This window comes from Podarcis pityusensis (assembly GCF_964106645.2).
Source record: "Podarcis pityusensis genome assembly, chromosome: 16".
Lineage (NCBI taxonomy): Eukaryota > Metazoa > Chordata > Lepidosauria > Squamata > Lacertidae > Podarcis > Podarcis pityusensis.
In genome coordinates, this window is record NC_138041.1 from 37,702,561 (window position 1) to 37,723,996 (window position 21,436).

Genomic DNA, 21,436 nt, shown 5'->3' on the forward strand with positions numbered 1-21,436 from the left:
GGCACGCGGCCGAAATTGATCCACAAGAGAAATAACTGGCAAAGGCAAAGGGCAACAGCAGCTGAGCACCTCTGCCAGGAGCCTGCTAATGTTTAAGGTGCCTAACTGTGTGGCTCTGCTCTCCTGGGTCTCGGAGCTGTTTTGAAAAACAAGCATGTTCCGATGCAGGCAGAGGCAAAACAGCTCCAGCGTAGCTAAGAGTCATGTGATACATCATGTGCCCTGCTTGGAACCATAATGGGCATGAGTGCATGTGCTGCGATTTCGCAGAAGGATTTAAAGCCATAGAATCTGGCCAGTTCTTATCTGGGACACCCAAGATGCAGGGACAGATGAAAGGACAGACTTCATAATGTGGTGCTTAGTGAAATGATGGAATTCGCTTCCACAAAAGGCAGGGATGGCCACCAACTTAAAAGGTAAAGTAACCCCTGACCATTAGGTCCAGTCGTGGCCGACTCTGGGGTTGCGGCGCTCATTTCGCTTTATTGGCCGAGGGAGCCGGCGTACAGCTTCCAGGTCATGTGGCCAGCAGAACTAAGCCACTTCTGGAGAACCAGAGCAGCGCACGGAAACGCCGTTTACCTTCCCGCCGGAGCGGTACCTATTTATCTACTTGCACTTTGATGTGCTTTCGAACTGCTAGGTTGGCAGGAGCAGGGACTGAGCAACGGGAGCTCACCCCGTCGTGGGGATTTGAACCGCCGACCTTCTGATTGGCAAGCTCTAGGCTCTGTGGTTTAACCCACCCACGTCCCTGGCCACCAACTTGGGTGGCTTTAAAAGCAGACTAGACACATTTATAGAGGATAGGCCTGTCAGCAGGTACTTGCCGCAATGCCTATGTCCTAGCTACAACATCACAGGCAGTACAGCCTCTCAGCACCAACTGCTGGATCACAATCGGGGACAGAGCTGCTGTTCCACTCTGGTCCTCCTTGCTGGTTTCCCACAGGCCTTTGGTTGGCCACTGTGAGGTAAGGAAGCTGAGCTAGATGAGTCATTGGGCTGACCCAGCAGGCTCTTCTTGTGTTCCTAGTCCTTATGATTATGTGCTTCAAACCACACAAGCCAAGAATGGGGGCTTGTAGCCTTCTGGAGGTTCCTGGACCTCCATCACCCCTGGGTCCTGTCTATTGACTGTGCTGATGGGAGATGAGAGGTCAAAAGCATACGGAGGGCACCACCTTAGCCACCCCTGCCCTGCAGTCCCTATGACAGCCTTGCAAACCTGGAGTAACACTAATGCTGGTTTGAAACTGCAGGTCAGGGGAAAAGGGAGCAGACAGGTCTACAATTGGCTTACAATCAAACCAAAGCATTCAAAATCTGGACAGAGATGTCACAGTGGTGTTCGTCATGCCAACCACTACAGGTTTCCCAAACGTCTGTAATTTATTTATTTGCACTTAACACTAGGTATCTGATAGGCTGTTAGCTTTGACAAACAGAACGCCCTCTCAGGTTCCACCAACAGCTCCACTCTGGAGGGTCTTGGCCTACGCTTCCAACATCCTGCAAATGGTTATCTTGCAAATGTTAATAAGTAAGGAAATCTGTTACTGGATCACCTCACCCTGTGCCAATCACATCTTCAGTGGGAGCTCAACTGGGCTGCCCTCAACACGTCAGTGAGGTCCTACAGGTTCCTCTCCCTTGCCTGTGGGACTCTCTGCAAGGTACAGCCCTTCTTCCCAGCCTCCTCAAATGCTCTTGCCCGACTGGAATCGTGATAAATCTATGACGTTGCATCTGTCTGACTCGAGAGGCAATGAAGCGCACCTCCAGGGGTGAAGCCAAACAGCTGTGATAGCAGCACCAAATGACTTCTCCGGGGCACAAGCCTGGGCAGGGGGCTGTCTAGACAACAAGGCCCCCTCCTCAGCCTCACTGATGTGGTCCAAAGAAAAGCAGGGTAATATGTTTGGCACCAGGAGTTGCTGGAAGGAGTGCCATCCATCCACTCCAGATTTGTGTAGGGTTTAAGTTTGAGGATTGGGAAAAACTATGGAAGGAAAATTTAAGATTCACTGCTTGTACGGCGTTAAAAGAAAATGTTATGAAAATGTTTTACAGATGGTACATCACACCAGTAAAATTAGCAAAAATGTACAAGACGTGTAATAAGTGTTGGAAATGTAAGGAAAAAGAAGGAACGTTTTATCATATGTGGTGGGATTGTAAGAAAGTGAAGGGTTTCTGGGAGATGATATATAATGAAATGAAAAAGATGTTAAAATATACATTTGTAAAGAAACAGAGACCTTTCTTCTAGGGATTACAGGAAAGGAAATAAGAAGAAAGGACTGTAAACTTTTCCAATATGCAGTTACAGCATCAAGAATTCTACTGGCCCAGAAATGGAAACAAGAGGAAATACCGACGTTAGAAGAATGGAGACTGAAACTGACTGACTATGCAGAATTGGACAGACTAACTGGGAAAATCAGATATCTTCGAGACCAAAAGTTCATCGAGGACTGGGGGAAATTTGTTGAATATCTGAAAAGTATGTGTGATGTGCAAACAACGCTAGTGGGGTTTCAAGAAGCACTGTGAAAGTTGAGATATATTGTTAAAAAGAAATATAAGTGGGAGGGAAGTTTAATGGCAATATAAACAGAAGAAATGCGTAATTGAGAGGTAAATATGGATGATTGTCAGAGAAGCTGAAGGAAGTCCAAATAGAGTTAAATTTGTGGAAATTTTGATAAGACTGTATATTTGTGCTGAAAAATTAATAAAAAATAATTATATATATAAAAAAGATTTGTGTGGGGTTTACTCCTTCGCCTTGGCTTCTCCCAAAGGCATCCCACAAGGTAGCAGAGGTTGTATATATAAAGGTAACATTTACATTCGTTGCTCCACTCGCGTTTGCCTCTGGCCCAAGAAGAAGGAATGTGAGTTTGGGGCTTGTTGCTATTGCAATAAGCAATATTCTCCAAACCTGGTAAAGAGGAATATTGAGCAAGACAGAGCTGTTAGAAGGCAGGCTCCCACCCCCTTAGGGCATCCCTGCCAAGTGAAGCAAAGCAGGCAAAAGCAATAAGCCTTTTCCGTGGTGGCACCTGCTCCCTTCCCAGGGGACCTGCCTGGCACCCACTCGGCTTCACTTTTGGTGCCAGGTCTTTTTCTTCTCCCAGATGTTTACATGGTTTTCAAGGCAGTTTCTCAGCACCTGCTGAATCAAACCACCAGCTGGGTTTTACTGTCTATCGTTTTCCAGCAAATCCTTGTGCAGTACAGTCATACCTCGGATTACAGCCGCTTCAGGTTGCATTTTTTCGGGTTACGCACCCACCAAAACCCAGAAGTACCGGAACGGGTTACTTCCAGGTTTTGGCAGTCGCGCATGCGCAGAAGCGCTAAATCACAACCCGCACGTGTGCAGACGCGCCGCTGCGGGTTGCAAACGTGCATCCCGCACGGATCACGTTCGCAACCCGAGTGTCTACTGTACAGGGTTCACTGCTATTATTCTTTCGCTGGCAGCTGCCTTGGAGAACAGTTTTGGATCATACTGTTTTGTGGGTTCTGTCACCAGATAGTTACCCGGCCCTGGAATATACCTGTTGGGAGTCGTTTGACCACTATTTCAGATCCCGGTTTAACCCAAACATACGTTATGGCTTTTACTTCTAATTTTTAAAGCCCCTTTGGTGTACAGTGATGACACTGGCGAGACGCCCTAGAGGTCAGGAAGCAACTCAGTCATGGGTCCTGAAAGGGCTTTCTACACTAATAGAAAAGCTTTAGGTTAATACATTTGTAGACCAATTGAATCTTTTCTATGCTATGAGGTAGACTGCAGAGAAAGAAAAGAGGGAGAGCAATTGTGGGCTGTTTCACCACCACCCACATAGGAGAGCAGGTGCATAATCTGCTGTTGGCACTGGCAACTGCAGCCTCGCAGCAAACCAGCCTCTCCTCCTGCCCCCATTGCCAAGCCCCTCCCTCTCTCACCGCCCAAAGCATTGGCTAAAACAACCTGCACAACTCTGGCACCCTCCAATTCCCACCAGTCCCAGCCAGCATGGCCAGTGGCAAGGGAAGATGGGAGTCGAAGTCCAATGACATCAGTCCCCCACCACTGACCTAAGGAAGCTTTGCAGAAAGGACACAGGAGGAGGATATGGGCTGGCTCCTCTTTCTCCCTCAGATACAAGCCAGTTCCTTGTCCTTAGGAGGATGGATCGGCCCCATCTCCACCTCCTTGGAGAGACAGGCGGACGCAGGGAAAGAGCCTCTGTCCCTTCTTGAAACTAAGCATGAATACAGACCTCTGAAATAAAGAATCTTTCCCCCATTTACTCTTCAGCCTCTGCTCCCTGCACTTGAATATTAGACTGCAAAAACCTTGGAGCAGCCCCTTCTTCGTATTTTATTTATCTACCCAACAAATATTATATACCTTACTCAATTTAAGTCCCATAAGCAATTTGCAAAGAAAAAAAAGAGAGAAAACATTCATTTAAAAAGAAAGAGAGAGAGAGAGGTGCAAACATTTAAAAGAAGTTAAAGCAATTTTTTAAAAAAATGTAAATTTGAGCCCGCAACTTTAAAGAAATTGTGTAGAATAAAATTAGATGGGGAAGCATCACATACTACTGACAGTTCCAGAAACAGTCGCCATGAATAATGGCTGTTTAAATCTGTCTCTGTTGCTGCTCAAGAGCACAACCGCTGTGACCCCTCTAGTCTACCTTCTGCCCAATGCAGGCAATGAAGGAGCTAAAGTGTCTCCAACTGGGGCCTGGCCAGCCTCTGTCCGAAGACCCTTCAGCCCCAGGGAGCCCCACCCTCCTCTAAGGAACAATGCCTCCTTGATCAGGGGCCAGCAAACTTTTTCAGCAGGGGCGCAGGTCCACTGTCCCTCAGACCTTGTGGGGGGCTGGACTAAATTTTAAGGGGGGAAATGAACAAATTCCTATGCCCCACAAATAACCCAGAGATGCGTTTTAAATAAAAGGACACATTCTACTCATGTAAAACACACGCTGATTCCCAGGCCGTCTGAGGGCCGGATTTAGAAGGCGAATGGGCCAGATCCAGCCCCTGGGCCTTAGTTTGCCTACCCATGTCCTTGATGAACTGCTCTCACTCTCAAGATGTTTCTCACAATGTTCAAACAAAATCTTCCCTCTTGTAACTTCTGCCTATTAGATCCAATTCTGTCCTCTGGAGCAACAGAGAACGAGACTTTGCCTTCTTGTCTGTGGATCTGTTAGGCCATCCTCCGCCCTTCAGTCATGTCTTCTCTGGGCTAAACACCTTTGGCTGGTTTTACCTGCCCTCACAGGACGTGGGTGGCGCTGTGGTCTAAACCACTGAGCCTAGGGTTGCTGATCAGAAGGTTGGCGGTTCAAATCCCCGCGACAGGGTGAGCTCCGGTTGCTCAGTCCCTGCTCCTGTCCACCTAGCAGTTCGAAAGCACGTCAAAGTGCAAGTAGATAAATAGGTACCGCTCTGGTGGGAAGGTAAACGGTGTTTCTGTGCGGTGCTCTGGTTCGCCAGAAGTGGCTTAGTCATGCTGGCCACATGACCTGGAAGCTGTCTGTGGACAAACGCCGGCTCCCTGGGCCAGTAAAGCGAGATGAGCGCTGCCACCCCAGAGTCGTCCACGACTGGACTTAATGGTCAGGGGTCCCTTTACGTTTACCTGCCCTCACAGCAGCTGCTTTCCAGGTCAATGACCATCTTTGCTGCTCTTCTCTGAACCTGCTCCAGTTTGCCTGCCCCTAAATGGCAACAAGAACCGAAGTACATCGGAAGTTGCCTTCAGTTGCACCAACACTGACTGGCAGCAACTCTCCAGGGACATTCCCAACAATACCAGGGTATGCCATGGGCTGAAACTGGGGCCTTCTGCATGCAGGGAAGATGGTCTATCACAATGGCCCATTTTCCAAGGGGGGAAATTACTTCTTCCCTTGACTTGAAAGTGGTGGCTGTATCAATGATGCGTAAAATCCCCCGTGCAAAAATGCCAGTGTTTTTCTTGCAGCTCCCCAAGGAAAAAAACAGAACAAAACAGAGCATCGCAGAAGGATTGCAGTTTAGTAAAGGAGCCCTGAGATGCATCAGTAGAGATTGGCAGGGGAGTTACCCCCTCCCTCCCATTCCTTTGCAAGGTCCCCGGAGGTGCTGGGGCGACCACCCTGGGATTCCCCGCAAAGCTACGACATTGGAAAGGATGCTGGGACGCGAAGGCCCCTTTCCGACCGCAGCGCGCGGTGGCTGCTCGAGGCCACCAGACCACCCCGGGCCCCCTAACCTATTGCTCCTCCGCCCCCGCCAGTTTGCTTTGCTTACAGCGCGCAAGCACCGCTCGCTTCCCCGCAGCCACCGGCGCCCCCTCCCCGCCGATCTGGCCCCGAGAACCCCCGGGACTGCCAGCTGCAGCCAGCGCCGGGAGGGGGGCTGGCATTGCAAAGGGCGCCCTTCCCAGGGGGAACCCCGCGGGCAGCGCGGGCTCCCCGAGCAGGCGAAAGAAGCGCATCCCTCAAGCAGCAAGGAAATCCTCCGAAAGACCTCTGCACCCAGACAGCGCAGAAGGAGCCTATTGGAATGACAGCACGGCAGGCGCGCCTGGGGGTCACTCCGTCGAAGCCGGCTCCCTTCCGCCGCCCGGCATTGGCTTGCCTTGGCCCCCCGGGAAGCCCTCGCCCGGCCCCGACGGCGCCCAGTTACGCAGGGGCGGAGACGGCGCCCCTTCTGCCGCCGCACCGGAGGAGGGGCTCCAAACTCCCCGCGGCGAGGCTTCCCCGGGGATCCCGCCCCGTCCGGATTACGCAGCAGCGGAGATCGCCGTCAAAGAGCAGCGGGAGGAACAGCCCCCGCCAAGGGCCACCCCAAATAACGCGGCGGCGGCGGGTTCGCGCCCGCCTTACCTGGAGCTGCTGGAATTCCTCCTCCAGGGCTTGCCACTCCGCGCGGCACTTCTGCAGGGGCTGCGCCATGGCGCCGGGGCCCAGCGCGCTCCTCCCGCTCCCGCTCCCGCTGCTGCTGCTGCTGCCGCCCGGGCGAGCGAGCGAGGGACGAAGCCGAGCGAGATCCGCCCCCCCCCCTCGGGCCCCGGTCCCACGTGCGCGCCTGACGTCAGCGGGGCCGGAATCCGCCTCCGGCTTCGCCCCCCCGCCCCGCCGCGCGCTCTCTCCCGAGGAGCCTCGGCGCTGGGCAGGCGGCCCCCGCGGGAAGCCGGCAGCTACGGAGACCCGACCGGGCAGCGGCGGAGGCGGCGGAGGCGGCCCCCCTCCCGGGCCATTGGCAGGCGCCGCAGACGGGAGCGCATCGATCCCCGCCGGTTGCGCGCGCGCCCTGCCTGCTCTGGCCATCGCCTCCTCGCCTCCCATTGGACGAAGCCGAGCCTGGCCTCTTCGCAGGCTCCGCCCCCCCCAAATCTCGCCCTCCCCCGCCCAGCTGCGCTTTCAGTTAACCCGTTCTTGCCCGGCTGCGCCCGACTCAGAAATGCCTGAGGAGAGCAGCAGCCCCTGGCGGGCTGTTGAGGGATCGTGACGCCTCCCGGGGCAGCTTACCTGCCTGCCTGCCTGCCTGCCGGTTTGGGCCACCCCCTCTCAGACCCCGCAGATAGCCGGCGAGGCCTTGGTGGTGGTGGCACCGCCTGGCGCTGCCCTTTTGATAGTGACCCGCGACGGGGTGTTTGCGCAATGCCCTCGCATGTGAGCTCCATCTGCCTCCCTGGCTGCTGACTTTCAGGAGGAATTTTGAAACATTCCTGTTTACTCAGGCTTTTGGTGGCAGAAAGGAGGAAGCATCGTTCCTGGCAGACTTGAGGTCGCTGGTGGAGAATGTCTTGAACTGTTTTTAATACCCTCTCTTTGCCATGTCTTCCACCCTGAATTCCCTCTGGAAGGGTAAAATGTAAATCATGTAAATTATACACACACACACATTTATTTATAAATGGCAGTGACGTCATGTTATTACAGTAATCCTTAAGGTATTTTTTGTACATGACGTCAGTGGCAGGCCTTGAATGACTTCTGTGGTATGATGGATAATTATAAGAGAATATAATATTGATGAAAATTAACAAAAGAAAACGAAAATAAATAGTACGCTAAATTAGAAACACAAGAATAACGTATTGTGATGTGAAGTAACAAATATTACCATTTTCTTTCCTCTGGATAACCCTTTTGTTTGTTATTTCTTTTTAATCTCAATAGATCAATTTAAAATATTTATACATGGCAGGGGAAGCAAAGCAACTTGCAAAATTAGCATGGCTGTATTTACTGTATATGGATTTATTATTATTATTTGTTAGATAATTTTTATCTTGCCATTCTAGTGAAAATAGCAAGCCACGGTAGAATGATCTTTATTATATATTAAGCGGCTTCTGTGTGCCTAGTCCTGTGTAGAGCATAAGAGAAAAGTTCCCTGCCTCCAGGAGCTGAGGACCTATGAAAATCTGGCAAAATAGCAAACGAGCTTTCAAGTTCTCCAGGACTCTTTTTCCAGACCAAAACTATAAAAACGTCTAATATTTACATAGCACTTTTTTAACTGTTCAAAGGGTTTCACATACACAATCTGTTGCAATGTTTACAGAGGTGTCAGTATTAAAATATTCATTTTGCAGATGGAGAAGTTTAGTCCACGTGGCAGAGCAGAGGCAAGATGCAAACTTGGATTTTCCTGATTTGCAACTCAGGGAAAGAACTGCATGTTTCAGCCCATGAGAACAAAACTCACAAGGCCTGAAAGAAACATAATTTATTAAGACCAACCTAGGATGTTCATACAGAGTATAATGTGTGCTTTCAGGTTGCTGCACTGGTTAATTATGTGCATAATATACCATAATAAAACCGATCCAACATTGCTCATACAAAACAGATAAAAGCAGAGCACGCTCCATGAACCACCTGGACTTTCATCTGCAGCAGCAGCAAAAAAAATCCCCTTCACCTTCCTGCCCACCCAAAAATCCCAGGCAAACAGGTTCGTTTGCACAGGATAGCAATGCAGATGCTGTTGGAAGCCAACTCCCATCGGCATAGCCAACGGTCCGAGATGATGGGAGTTGGGCCAACAACATCTGGAAGGCATCAAGTTGGGGACGGCTGCTACAAGCCTCTTTGCTGGGTCTCTTTTGGCAGCAGGGGCTAGCAAAATGAAGGAGGTGCTGGCAATAACACAGCGCTGCTGACAAACCTGCCTGAGAAAGTGGTCTGCACAGACATTTTAAGAGGCATTCAAACACATTCAAAGGTTTTAATAAAAAGTAATCTTTATTAAATAGTTTTCCAGATGAAATACATTGTTTCCGAGAGATTTGCATGGGGAAATCTTTTCGATTCCTGAAGAATAAGGGGCAGTGGGGTGGGGGAGGCCAGGGCCACATCCACACCATTTCATGTGCTATGAAACCACTTTAAACACTCATGGCTTCTTTCCCCAAAGAATCTGGGAGCTATAGTTTGAAAAGGGTGCAGAGAGTTGTTAGGAGACCCCCTATTCCCCTCCAAGAGTTACAGTTCCCAGAGTTCCCTGGCAAAAAGGGAACTCTACCCCTACCCCTACCCCTGATGCTAACCCTTAACCTTTAACCAGAGCTACAATTCCCAGAGTTCCCTGAAAATAAGGGAACCCTACCCCTACCCCTACCCCTGACGCTAACTCTAACGCTAACCTTTAACCCTTAACCCGAGCTACATTTCCCAGAGTTCCCTGACAAGAAGGGAACCCTAACCCTAACACTACCCCAACTCAACCCTACCCCTACCCTACTCCTACTCCTAACCCTGCCCCTACCCCTACCCTAAGCCTAACCTGCCTAGCAACTCTCTGTCACATGCTGTGATCACACACACCAGGCTTTCCAAAGCTGAAGCTTATTATTCTTCCCACCAAATGGCTATTATGATGATGATGATGATGATTATTATGATTATTATTATTAGCCCATCTTCCGTAGATTTCAGGGATGGGGCTGATGGGAGTTGGAGTCCCAACAATCTCTGCTGGACACCAGGCTCCCCATCCCTGGCCTATAAGATAACCAGCATCATAACCCTAGTTAAGTATTTCCTACCATACCTTGTACTGGTCGTTGGGTCACAGCTTGTTCCAAGGCTCTGGGTTGCTCTTTTTGTCCCAGCCAGGCAAAGAAACGTGACAAGAGGCAGACAGCAAGGAGTACATCTTTGTAAGAAGAAGAAAAACATACAGCATAAAGCGTAACGCTCTGCCCAACTCTTGGCACATGGTTCCCACCAAATTTAACAATCATGGCCTCCTCAGTGTCACCAGAAGAGCACACTTCTTTTATAATGTGGGATGTAAAAAAAGGCCACCGTACCCCAAGTATTTGTAAAAGCCCTTTAAAGCCAGTTAACACACAGTTACATAAATGCAAGGGCAGCTTCTCACTGCCTTGCACCAGAGACAGCGGCAAGTTGGTGAGGCAGTGCTGGACAGAACTCGTTGCTGGCATCCCAATCCTACACTTTCTCCATGACAGGTTCCTGATAGACTTTGTGCTTTCTGCTGAGACAGTTCATTGGCTTTACTCTCTTCCCAAATACCCTTTTAGCTATGCTGTACCGCTCATTGCAATGCCTTGGATACAATTCGGCTGAGGAATGGTTGGTTTTCTTACTCTAAAGCTAAGAAGCTGACGCTCATGTTTTACTGTGGTTTTATAATTTGTTTTATAACTATTATTATTATTATTATTATACTACCTCTGGAGCACAGCAGGTCATATTTTATTCAAGTTGCGCTTTAAGATGCAACACTTAAAGAAGTGGCAAAAGCTCTGCCCCCAAGGAGCTTGGAAGGGTGCTTATCAGCCTGGCCCAGCCAGGCCACCAGTCCCGGGCACTGGGTCCCCAGACGCTCTTCAGTGGCAGTGTCGCTTCTGATAAGAAGCCAAGCTCACTCCCATCCTCTCAGGCCACGGATCCCTGTGATGAATTCTGAGTTGCGTAAAGTAGTGAGCAGCTGACACGGATGGGAGTCCAGCTGAGGTCCCATTCAAAAGCGCTGCCTCGCATCCATCAGTGAAGGACACCCAGCGCCACTGGGAGGCAGGGAGCACGTGACGTGGTTTTGCGGGGATGGCAGTTGTCAGCACCAGGCCAAGGGCTGATCCTGCCCTGAGGGGTGGCACTTACCTGACATCAGGGTTGCGAAGAGCAAGGCGCTGTTGATTTAAAGCAGAGTCCCGTGCCCAGCAGAAGGATGAGGAGTACGTGCTGCATACTCTAAATTGCTTTATTTATAGTTCAAAGCTGTTATATTACAGAAAGACATCTTGCCTCTGCCGGAGCAGAAAATGCATCCTCTCTCCTCGACAGCTCGGAGAGAATCACACAGTGAAACACAGGAAACCAGTGTACGTCACATCCAGTCTCCCTTTCCCGTGAGAAACTCCAACAGTACAGACTGTGGAATGTAAACACCTGTCTCGTGACAAGCCCTTTCGCTGCACAGTGAAGGAAAGCAGAAACCAACATCCTCCCCCTTTCTGTGAACATCACTGGGCAGCGTGTTCGTACAATATCAGTACAAACCCAACTTCTGCACATAGGTACAGTGTTGATCCCTTGATACAATCTTGGACAATACATCAGCAGGAATTTCATTACCTGGCATATAGGACACCGTTACGAGTCCCTTCTGAATACATTCCCTAGCATGCTGCAACTTTAATTGCAAGTGCTTCGTGCTTTGCTTACAACCTTCAAACTTCAGCAAAGCCAAACATGCTTTGTTGTCCTGGTAAACCTGGATTGGACATTTGACAGGAATTTTCATATCTTTGCACAATTGTACTAACCATTCACAATCCTTAAGTGAATACGATAGTGCATTCAGTTCGGCTTCACAAGTACTTAAGCTAACTGTTGTTTGCTTCTCGCATGACCAATCAAACAGACTCTGATTGTACATGTAGCAAACTCCAGACGTACTTTTCCTGTCTGTAGTGTCACTTCCAAAACTTGCATCTGCAAATATCTCAAGACCACCAGACTTCTGATTGTTAAATCTCAGTCTGTAATGCATAGTGCCTTTCAAATACCGCGCTATGCGTTTCAGAGCTTTCCAATCCTTGACACTAGGATTGTTGACTTGTCTGTTTAGCAAATTACAGCTAACAGCAATGTCTGGTCTTGAACATCTGGCAATGAAGTTTAGCTTGCCTAGCACACTTCTGTACAGTGTAGTGTCAGAAAATGCTTCTTCAGTGTCATCTACCTGATAACCTGTTGTCATCGGTGTGTCTACAGGGTTAGCATCCATCAGATTTAGTTTGCTTAACACATCAGCAATTTTCCGTGACTGGTGTACTAGAATGTTACCATCTTGATCTCTCTCTATTTCCAGAGATAGGTAGTTGTTTACCTCACCAAGATCTTTCATGTCAAAGTGCTCTTTCAGTTGAGCTAGGGCATTATTGTACATTGCGACATCTTTCCAAAAGAATAATAAATCATCAACATAAAACAAACAGTACAGTTTCTTTTGCCCCTCCTCTTTGACAAATACACATGGATCAGCTTTCCCTTGCTGAAAACCTAGAGAAAACAATACTTCAGTGAGTTTTGTGTGCCAACACCGTGCACTTTGTTTGAGACCATAAAGGGATTTCTTCAGAGCACAAACAAATCCCTGTTTTACCTGTACGCCATCAGGTGGAAGCATATAAAGTGATTCATCTAGAGATCCGTACAGAAAAGCTGTATTAATATCATGGTGACTAATGTGTAGATTTTCCTCTGCAGCTAGCTTGAGCATAAGCCTAATGCTTTCATATCTCACTGTGGGTGAATAGGTCTCGTGATAGTCTTCACCTGGTACCTGTGCAAAACCTCTGGCTACCAATCTGGCTTTGTGTCTGACTATCTTGCCATTTTGATCTGTCTTCGCTTTGAAGACCCATTTGCTTCCAAGCAGTTTCATTCCTGGAACTACTGGAACTAGCTCCCATGTTTTGTTCCTTTCTAAGGAATCAAGCTCAGCCTTCATGGCATTTAACCATGGCTCAGCTTCCTTTGAATCCAAACCCTGGATGTCTTGGAAACTTGAAGGTTCAAATACCTTCTTGGAGCTTTTAACAGCTGTTACTGCTATCGTAGCAAACTCATCAGCAAATCTCTTTGGAGGTCTGCCTTTTGTGGCTCTTTGTGACCTGCGAATTAGCCTTAAGTCTTCAACACTCTCCTCTTCCTTCTTAGGAGAAAAACGACCTACTGTGAACAATGGTTCCTCCAATTCTTGATCAGAGCTTTCAGAGGGTCGCATAGAGGCTTTCGCACTCTTGAAATCCCCTGAATCACCCGATTCAGTTTCAGATTCAGACTCAGAACCTTCATCAGTGGGTGTGGGTTGTTGTGGTTGCTTTTGACTATCCTCAGTCTCATCACCGTCATCAGGATAACATTGGAAAATTCCCACATTCTCCCCCCACTTTGCATTGTACTCAACACTTCTCGTGAGCTTAATTGTCTTAGAGTCAGTCATCATTATTCTGTAAGACCCTTTCTGATAACCTAGAAAGATACCATGCAATCCACGCTTGTCTAACTTGGAGTTTTGTGGTGAGCGAACCCACATGTCAGAACCAAAAATCTTCATGTGTTTGATGTATGGCTTCTTGCCAAACATCTTCTCATAGGGGGTACAACCAATCGCTGAAGATAACCTGCGATTGTAACTGTAAACAAAACACGAGAGAGATTCGGCCCAATAACTCTCTGGAAGATTGGCATCATGCAGCAAGGTTTTTAACCCTTGAAGCAATGTCTGATTTGCCCTTTCCGCAAGTCCATTCTGCCATGGCGAGCGAGGACTAGACAAATCGTGTTGAATTCCTTTCTCAGTCAGAAAAGCTTCAAACTGCTGAGAAGTGAATTCTCCCCCGCGATCAGTGAAAAGAGTCTTTATCTTCTTACCATGCACATTTTCCAACCAAGCACAGAATTCCTTGAACCTAGGAAAAGCCTCTGATTTCTGCTTGAGATTATACACATAAATATACCTGGAAAATGCATCAATGAGAACCATGAAGTATCTATTTCCACCCAAAGAGGGCGCTAGTGGTCCAACTAAATCAGCATGAACAACCTGGTATGGTTCCGTAGCTTGCCTACTAGACACCTTACCTTTCGCAGCCATTTTCACCTTGTTTGCTGCGCATGCTTTGCACTTCATGTGGTACCTGCAGGGTTTAATAGTCATACCTTCAACCAAGGCAGGCATTTTAGATACTGCCTCAAAATGCAAATGACCAAATTTTCTATGAAAATCGTGAATACATTCTGCATGCAAACTTTTGTTAGAACCTGCAATGCAACAAGTGTCATCCTGCACAACATCATCACAATACAAAACAAACAAACGATCAACATATTCAGCATGCAATACATAATCATTTTTCTTTGTGATGATGCACTTCTTGTTCTTGAAGGAAACGTCAATGTTCCGCTCATTCAGCTGTCCAACGCTGAGCAGATTATGTTTGGCGTCTGGCACGTAAAGCACATTCTGTATCGATAAGTCCAAACTGTGAAGAACAACAGTTCCGTAGCCTTTACTGGGAATAGTGTGGTCATCCGCCTGGTGAATCGCACCTTCCTGCGGTGTAAAAGACACAAACAGTCTCTTATCGTTGCACATGTGGTGGGTTGCCGCTGAATCAACAACGAAGAAAGATCTAGACGTCTTCTGGACCTCTGCAACCTTTGGAGTGAAGCGTGAAACCATAGCCTTGTGCTGCGTTGTCCTAGACACCGGACCTTTGCCTTTGCCTCGGCCTTTTCCGCGCGATGAGCTTTCGCTGCGCTGCTCTGTCTTGGCCTTGGGATATCTGCATTCCCTCTTCATATGGCCTAGACGTCCACACGAGTAGCATTTCACTGCCTTCAAAGCTTTGGCGCCATCTGGTGGTTCCACTGCACTATGGGATGACGTCTGTGAAGACTCCCCCTTGCCCATGCAGCTAGCACCCCGGCGATCTGCTTCATTTAAAATCACGGCAGTAACAAAGTCCACTGTCAGCTGAGCGGTTGGTTGCACAGCAATCTGGGTTGCAACAGACTCCCAACCTGAACCCAAAGATTGTAGTATCATGAAAGAATACACAGCCTCTGGAAAGTTGAGTCCTCTCTGTTGCAGCTCATGTCTCAGATTTTGCATCTCCATCAGATGTAAACGCACATCTCCACCTTCAGCAAGAGCCATATTATGCAGCTTGTTAAAGTAAAACATAGTGGACCCAGCTTCTGTCCTTAAGTGAGCTTCTCTCAAAGCGTCCCAAATTTCTCTGGCTGAGGTCTTATCACGCAATAGACAGAGCTCTTCTGGGGATACTATCAATGTAAGAGTTCCCCTTGCTTTGGAATCCTTAGCTTCCCATGCATCTGTAACTGGAACTGGGGGGGTTTCTGTAATCACCTCAAACAAACCCTCTTTCCGCAGAATTGCCTCTGCATACAGAACCCAGTCGGCGTAATTTTTCTTGTTGAGCTTAGGAATCCCACAAGCATCCTGAAGGGCCATCATGACTCTGGCATTAGCCTTCAGCGTCATATATGCTGCTTTAAATCTTGCTGCGTCACTGCTGCAGCTGCCTTATTCCAAAAGCGCACTTAAAAGTTACTTTCGATTTCCCCAGCATAGTAACTTGTGCCTGGGAGCCTTTTGCCTATTCCCGGCAAAACGGCTTTGAAAGTTCAAAGTCCAGCCATAAAGCCATTAACTAGAAGCTGGCAGGCTGCCCGGAGCAGTAGCACATACCTCATCAATCACTTTTACGCGCAGAGCAGATTCCGTTCCGATCTGTCCCTCTGCATTCCGATGCTTTGCCGGCACTCCGATTCGACTTCTGGAGCCCATAACCACGTGTTGATTTAAAGCAGAGTCCCGTGCCCAGCAGAAGGATGAGGAGTACGTGCTGCATACTCTAAATTGCTTTATTTATAGTTCAAAGCTGTTATATTACAGAAAGACATCTTGCCTCTGCCGGAGCAGAAAATGCATCCTCTCTCCTCGACAGCTCGGAGAGAATCACACAGTGAAACACAGGAAACCAGTGTACGTCACATCCAGTCTCCCTTTCCCGTGAGAAACTCCAACAGTACAGACTGTGGAATGTAAACACCTGTCTCGTGACAAGCCCTTTCGCTGCACAGTGAAGGAAAGCAGAAACCAACAGGCGCATGGTGCACAGGCCGGTCCCTCCAATTCCAATAAAGATGAACAGAGGAATCAGTTGTGATAAACAGAACGTTTTGAGATCAAAAGCCGAAGTTGAAAACCGGAATAAGTCGCCTAAGACATTGTGCATGGGAGAGGTCAACTACGAATGACACCAGATTCAGGTGGAAGGCCATGTTGATCTGTCATAGTCATAATAAATAACAAGATGAAAGATGAAAAGATATTTTTTAATAATTCCAGTGGCACCTTAAAGATCAACTCAATAGTATAAGTTTTCAAGGTATGAGCTTTCGTGTGTAATACAAACTTCGTCAGATACTTCAGCCTTATAACTGTTGAGGACTGTAATGACAGTTAGTTCCACAGGGAAGGGCAAGGGATTCTTAAAGGGATAGATGACCAAAATTAGCTTCTAATTGCATTCTATACAAGATCTTAAAGTAGCTGTCTTATTGCAGAAGAATTTTAGAAATACACTTGAAAGAGAAGTTGCTGAATTACAACTCATTACCAAACTAAAAACTATGGAGAGACCTGGTCTGAATGGAGATATTGGATTCATGTCCCATTATACATACTAAAGCTAAATAACTGGAATTATTAAAAAAGATATTTTCATCTTTCATCTTGTTATATATTCCGAATGACATCTGCATACAAACAAGCAACTTCCTTGGGCAGACAACGTCTGCTCCCAGGTTGCTAACTAATACTTTTTAAGTCTCCCGCTGCAATTTTTATTTATGAGAGAATTTCTAACCTGCCTTTCTTCCAAGGATTCCAGGGGAGCTTACATTATAATAAAACACAAGAATTACAATTGCCAGCAAGGGCTGCCCAGCCTCTCTTACAGTTTCAACAGCAGATTTTGCAACATCAGTTGGGATATCCCCACCCCCCAACAACAGTGTGGGAATAGGAAATTCTTTAAAACGTAATTTCGGTTCTATGTGGATTTATTTTTTTATTTCACAAGATTTAGATACTGCTTGATTGTAATAAAACCTTAAAGTGGTTTACAAAAAGCATAAGAATCAGTAGAAAGCTGTGAAATCAACTGTTTAAAACATTCAAAACATAATTAAAATCAATCCCAAACTAAAACCCAGATTAAAGTACATGTCAACATTCTACACGTCCTGATGGGCTTGCCTAACCTAAACAAAACTGTTTTCAGCAGGCACTAAAAAGAGTACAGTGAAGGCATCTCTGATGTCAATAGGCAGGGAGTTCTGAAGTGTGGATGCTGTCACACAAAAAAACTGATTTCTTACCATAGCTGTCAAGCGTCCCTTATTTGGTGGGGCAGTCTCTTATCCTAGTGCCATGTCCCGCTGCTGTCCCTTATTGATGATGTCCCTTAAATTTCCCGGGTTTCAAAGGAAGCAGCTCCTCTCCCTCCCTCCCTGCCAGCCAGGGAGGAGGGAGGCTCCAACTGTGTTGCTTGGCTGCGTTGCTCACCCAATAAGGAGTCTAAGAACAACTGGGGGGTGGAGCTTGCATGCCTTGTGCGCGTTGCCTGGGGACTCGCCTTTGCTCAGCGCTTCCCAGTGGAGAGGTGACGGTGGTTTTCCTTGCTGCATCCCCTTTGCCAGGTTGCTGCGCTGTGGGAACTACCGCTTGAGGCTTCGTTTGGCTGCTGGCTGGGCTTTCTGCCTTTGGCTCGGAGGGGCTCAGAAGTTTAACATACCTGTGTTCGGAACATCCCTTATTTGGGCTGCTGATCCCTTATTTTCGAGGCTGCTGGTCCCTTATTTTTAAATCTGTAAGTTGACAGCTATGTTTCTTACAGATGCAGAGAGAATATTCCAAGACAGAAGGATGCCAACCACAACAGTGCAAGTTCTACAGACTGAAGCAGTCCAGTGGGCGTAGATCTTGCAAGTAAACTGGTCCCAAGCTGTTGAAGGCTTTATATCCTAATAGTAACACACTGAACTTGGCCTGGTAGCAAATTGGCAAGCAGGGGAGGTCTGTGAGCAGTAATATGCTGATGGGGGTCTCACTCCTGTCAGCAATTGTTCCACAGCATTATGCACTAACTGCAACATCCAGATCAAGAACAAGAAATGCCCTGTAAGGAGTGCATTGCAGCAAGTCTGGAAGTAACCAGTGCACGGACTCCTGTGGCCAAGATTTTCCAGTCCAGGAATGGTCATAGCCACTGAGGCTGCCTGGACCTCCAGGGACAAAGCACCCACAGACTGTGAACCTGCACCTTCAGGGGAGTGCAACCCCACACAAGAGAGGCAACTGAGCAGTTTCTTGGACACAGGAGCCACTCATCTACTGGGCCTCCATCTTGTCAGGATTCAAGCTCAGCTTGTCTTTCCTCTCCTGAGTCAGATGGAAAAATAGAGCTGAGTGTCATCAGCATACTCATCAGACCTTGCCCCAAAACTCCTAATGGCCACTCCCAGCAGCTTCATATAGATATTCAATAGCATTGGGAATAAGTGCCCTGTGGCACCCCATAACGCCACCTCCAGGGGACTGGAAAGCATTCTCCCAGTGCTGCTCTCTGGTCTCGGTCTCAGAGGTAGGACCAGAACCATGGTAACACAGCACCTCCAAGTCCCACCTCAGGAGGATACCATGTCAATGCTATCAAAAGCTTAAGAGATTTTAAGAAGGACTGGGAACCATTTATGTACATCAGATGACAAGGAAATAAGCAGCTATCCTATTTTTAAAAGACATCTGAAGCAGCCCTGTTTAGGGAAGTTTTTAATATTTAATGCTGTATTGTTTTTAACACTCGATTGGGAGCCGCCCAGAGTGGCTTGGGAAACTCAGTCAGATGGGCAGGGTATAAATAAATTATTATTATTATTATTATTATTATTATTATTATTATATCTGCAGAATCAATGTAAAGAAGTGGACACACTTGCAGGGTTTGATTAAACACTTGCACCCAACAAAACAAACTAATAAAATAAATGTAGAAATAGAAATATGAGGTTAGAATGATAAGAAAAGAGTAATAATTATCTTAAAGAATAAGAAATAACTAATAAGCAGGGTGAGATAAAGCACCAGAAAAGGTAGTTGAGGGAAGTCATGGGGGGATTTGGGGATCTATATTCTATTTTCCCCCCTTTTGTGTGAAATATGATAAAATTGAAAAACTTAATAAAATCATTAAACAACAAACAAACTTAAGAGCACTTCGAAAAGGAAGCTGTGGTTATTGAGACTAAGTCATGTCAGACAAACCTCATTTCTTTTTTGATGGGGTAACCAGCTTGGTGGATCAGGGGAATGCTGGGGATATAGCGTATCTTGATCTCAGTAAGGCTTTTGATAAAGTCCCCCATTACATTCTTGCAGAGAAACTGATAAAATGTGGGTTGAACGAGGTAACTGTTAGGTGGATTTGTAGCATAATGGAGTCAACAATTTAGAAGGCAGGTCCAGGAAGGAAAGAAAACCCCTACTGGTATAAATGGGAAATACCAGAGTTGCTCCTAGTATACAAATTCAAAAATGTGTGAGTGTGGACTACTCTGGTCTAATCAGAATGGGATTAACAGCTAGATAATGTTAAAATATAGACAAACCATGGTGCTGGTGGGGGCTTACGTCTGCCCCCACCGCCTCTCCTACCCTTCTCCAAAATGTACCATCTGACTTGCTCTGATAATATACGGCTTGCGCTTCTGCTGTTAGTTTCAGCTTGATAAAACACAAGCAGCGTCCACTATGGCAGGAGTCTGAGAATTCACACAACCCAAGATAATATTTGTTGTAATCCTAACACTACAACTAAAATCAGAAGAAGTATTATTATTTATGGCCTCCAGATGGCAGCACTGCACACAGTCTTTACAGGTTTGCTGAGCCTCCACCCAGTTGTCTGTCTACAGATTTTCACTCTGTAACCAACAAAATCAAGGAGGGAAGCTTAGACCAATGCTGAGAGCACCTGTTTTGCACGTAGAAGGTCCCAAATTTAGTCTCTGGAATCTCCAGCTGAAAGACGCAATTGCAGGGAAAGAATTTCCGTCTCTGCCTGGAAAGTCCCTGCCAGTCGGGCATTGCTTGGTGGCAGGCTTATTTATTTAAACATATCTATGCCGAATACAACATTTAAAGCATAAATTAAACACCAGAGATCAAAACATTGGAGATGCAAAGACTGTTGGTTTCTGAGTAATTTGGTAAAAGAATAAAATGAGAATTCCTTGGATGCATAGATCCAGGTTTGGTGAGAGAGACCCAGCAGAGATTTAAAATCACAAAACTTGCAGCAAAGTAGAGTGTGGAAATATAGGCTGTTAGTTTATCATATTCCCTTCTAAGTTTCTTCCAAAATTTCCCACTTCCCCTCAACATAGAAAGAGACCACACGTTTGGTAAGTAAAAAATGGTTTACTTACAAAGTCCTCAAATATCATATTCATGTCCTTTTCCATACAGCAGCAATAAAAGACAGGTGGTACAACTTAATTTCAAAATTGGTTTCTAAATGTTTCTAAATTATTTGCATAGAAACAAGACAGCTTGCTAAAGCCATGTGGTCTGGGCTTGGAGCAACCAGCCCAGACATTCTTACTGGTTGGTTCACCTGGTGGAAAGAGAAAAAGAACGAAGGGTTTGGTAACCCTTCCTCCCAAGGTGAGGGTATGTCACCTAGCTAAGCCTGGGAGGACAGCTTACTCTGTGGTCTTAACCCATTCAACTTTAATTAGATTTAAGCATGTTGATTATATGAGGCTAGATACTGTATATCCCAGAAAAGCTTCCTGGAATAAAACAGTTCTATTCAGACACCTGGAAGTTAGCAGGTATGGGTCACTTTCAACCCTTTCCAGTAGTATCTGATCAGGCAGGGTTCTTACCTTGCATGGAGTCACGTTTTTGCTCCAAATATGTTTTTTGCCATCTCTGTTTGCAGCTGTTCCATTAAACTGCTGGCTCTGCCGCTGTTCCATTTTGTCAAATCACTGGCTCTGTTTTTCCATCATCAACTCCACCTGTTTGCTATTGCTATTCCTCCCTCCATTTCACTTCAGACACACAACACTCAGAGGTCCTCCTGCAGGAAACGTGAATCCCACTTCTAACACCAGTGTTGCACACCAACCCAATCTCCTAGTGGTGAGATATTCCAGGGGTTCCAGGTGCTTACCAAGAGCCTGGTTTCCTGGGACTGAAAGTCAGCAGAGACTGTGGTGTCTTTAGGGTAATATTGTGTGTGTGTGTGTATAGGGATGCAGGTGGCGCTGTGTTCTAA

General features: G+C 46.9%; 2 protein-coding genes across 4 annotated transcripts in view; both read right to left on the reverse strand.

The window, feature by feature from the left end:
- The window catches only part of TMEM120B (transmembrane protein 120B), a 32,743-nt gene extending 25,391 nt beyond the window's left edge, over window positions 1-7,352 (reverse strand). The window contains exon 1 of the mRNA XM_080985199.1: window positions 6,894-7,352. Coding sequence (XP_080841325.1) covers window positions 6,894-7,337 — 444 coding nt within the window. The 5' untranslated portion in view covers window positions 7,338-7,352. The remainder of the gene's footprint in view (window positions 1-6,893) is intronic.
- LOC308465401 (uncharacterized protein) overlaps window positions 1-21,436 on the reverse strand; it is a 321,144-nt gene that overhangs the window by 138,003 nt on the left and 161,705 nt on the right. For 2 of the 3 annotated variants that reach the window (XM_080985389.1, XM_080985388.1), the window contains one exon: window positions 10,072-10,176. In XM_080985389.1, the coding sequence (XP_080841515.1) occupies window positions 10,072-10,176 (105 nt within the window). Of the gene's footprint in view, window positions 1-10,071; window positions 10,177-11,150; window positions 11,175-21,436 lie in introns of those variants that run through there. The other variant, XM_080985390.1, reaches the window with a different exon arrangement.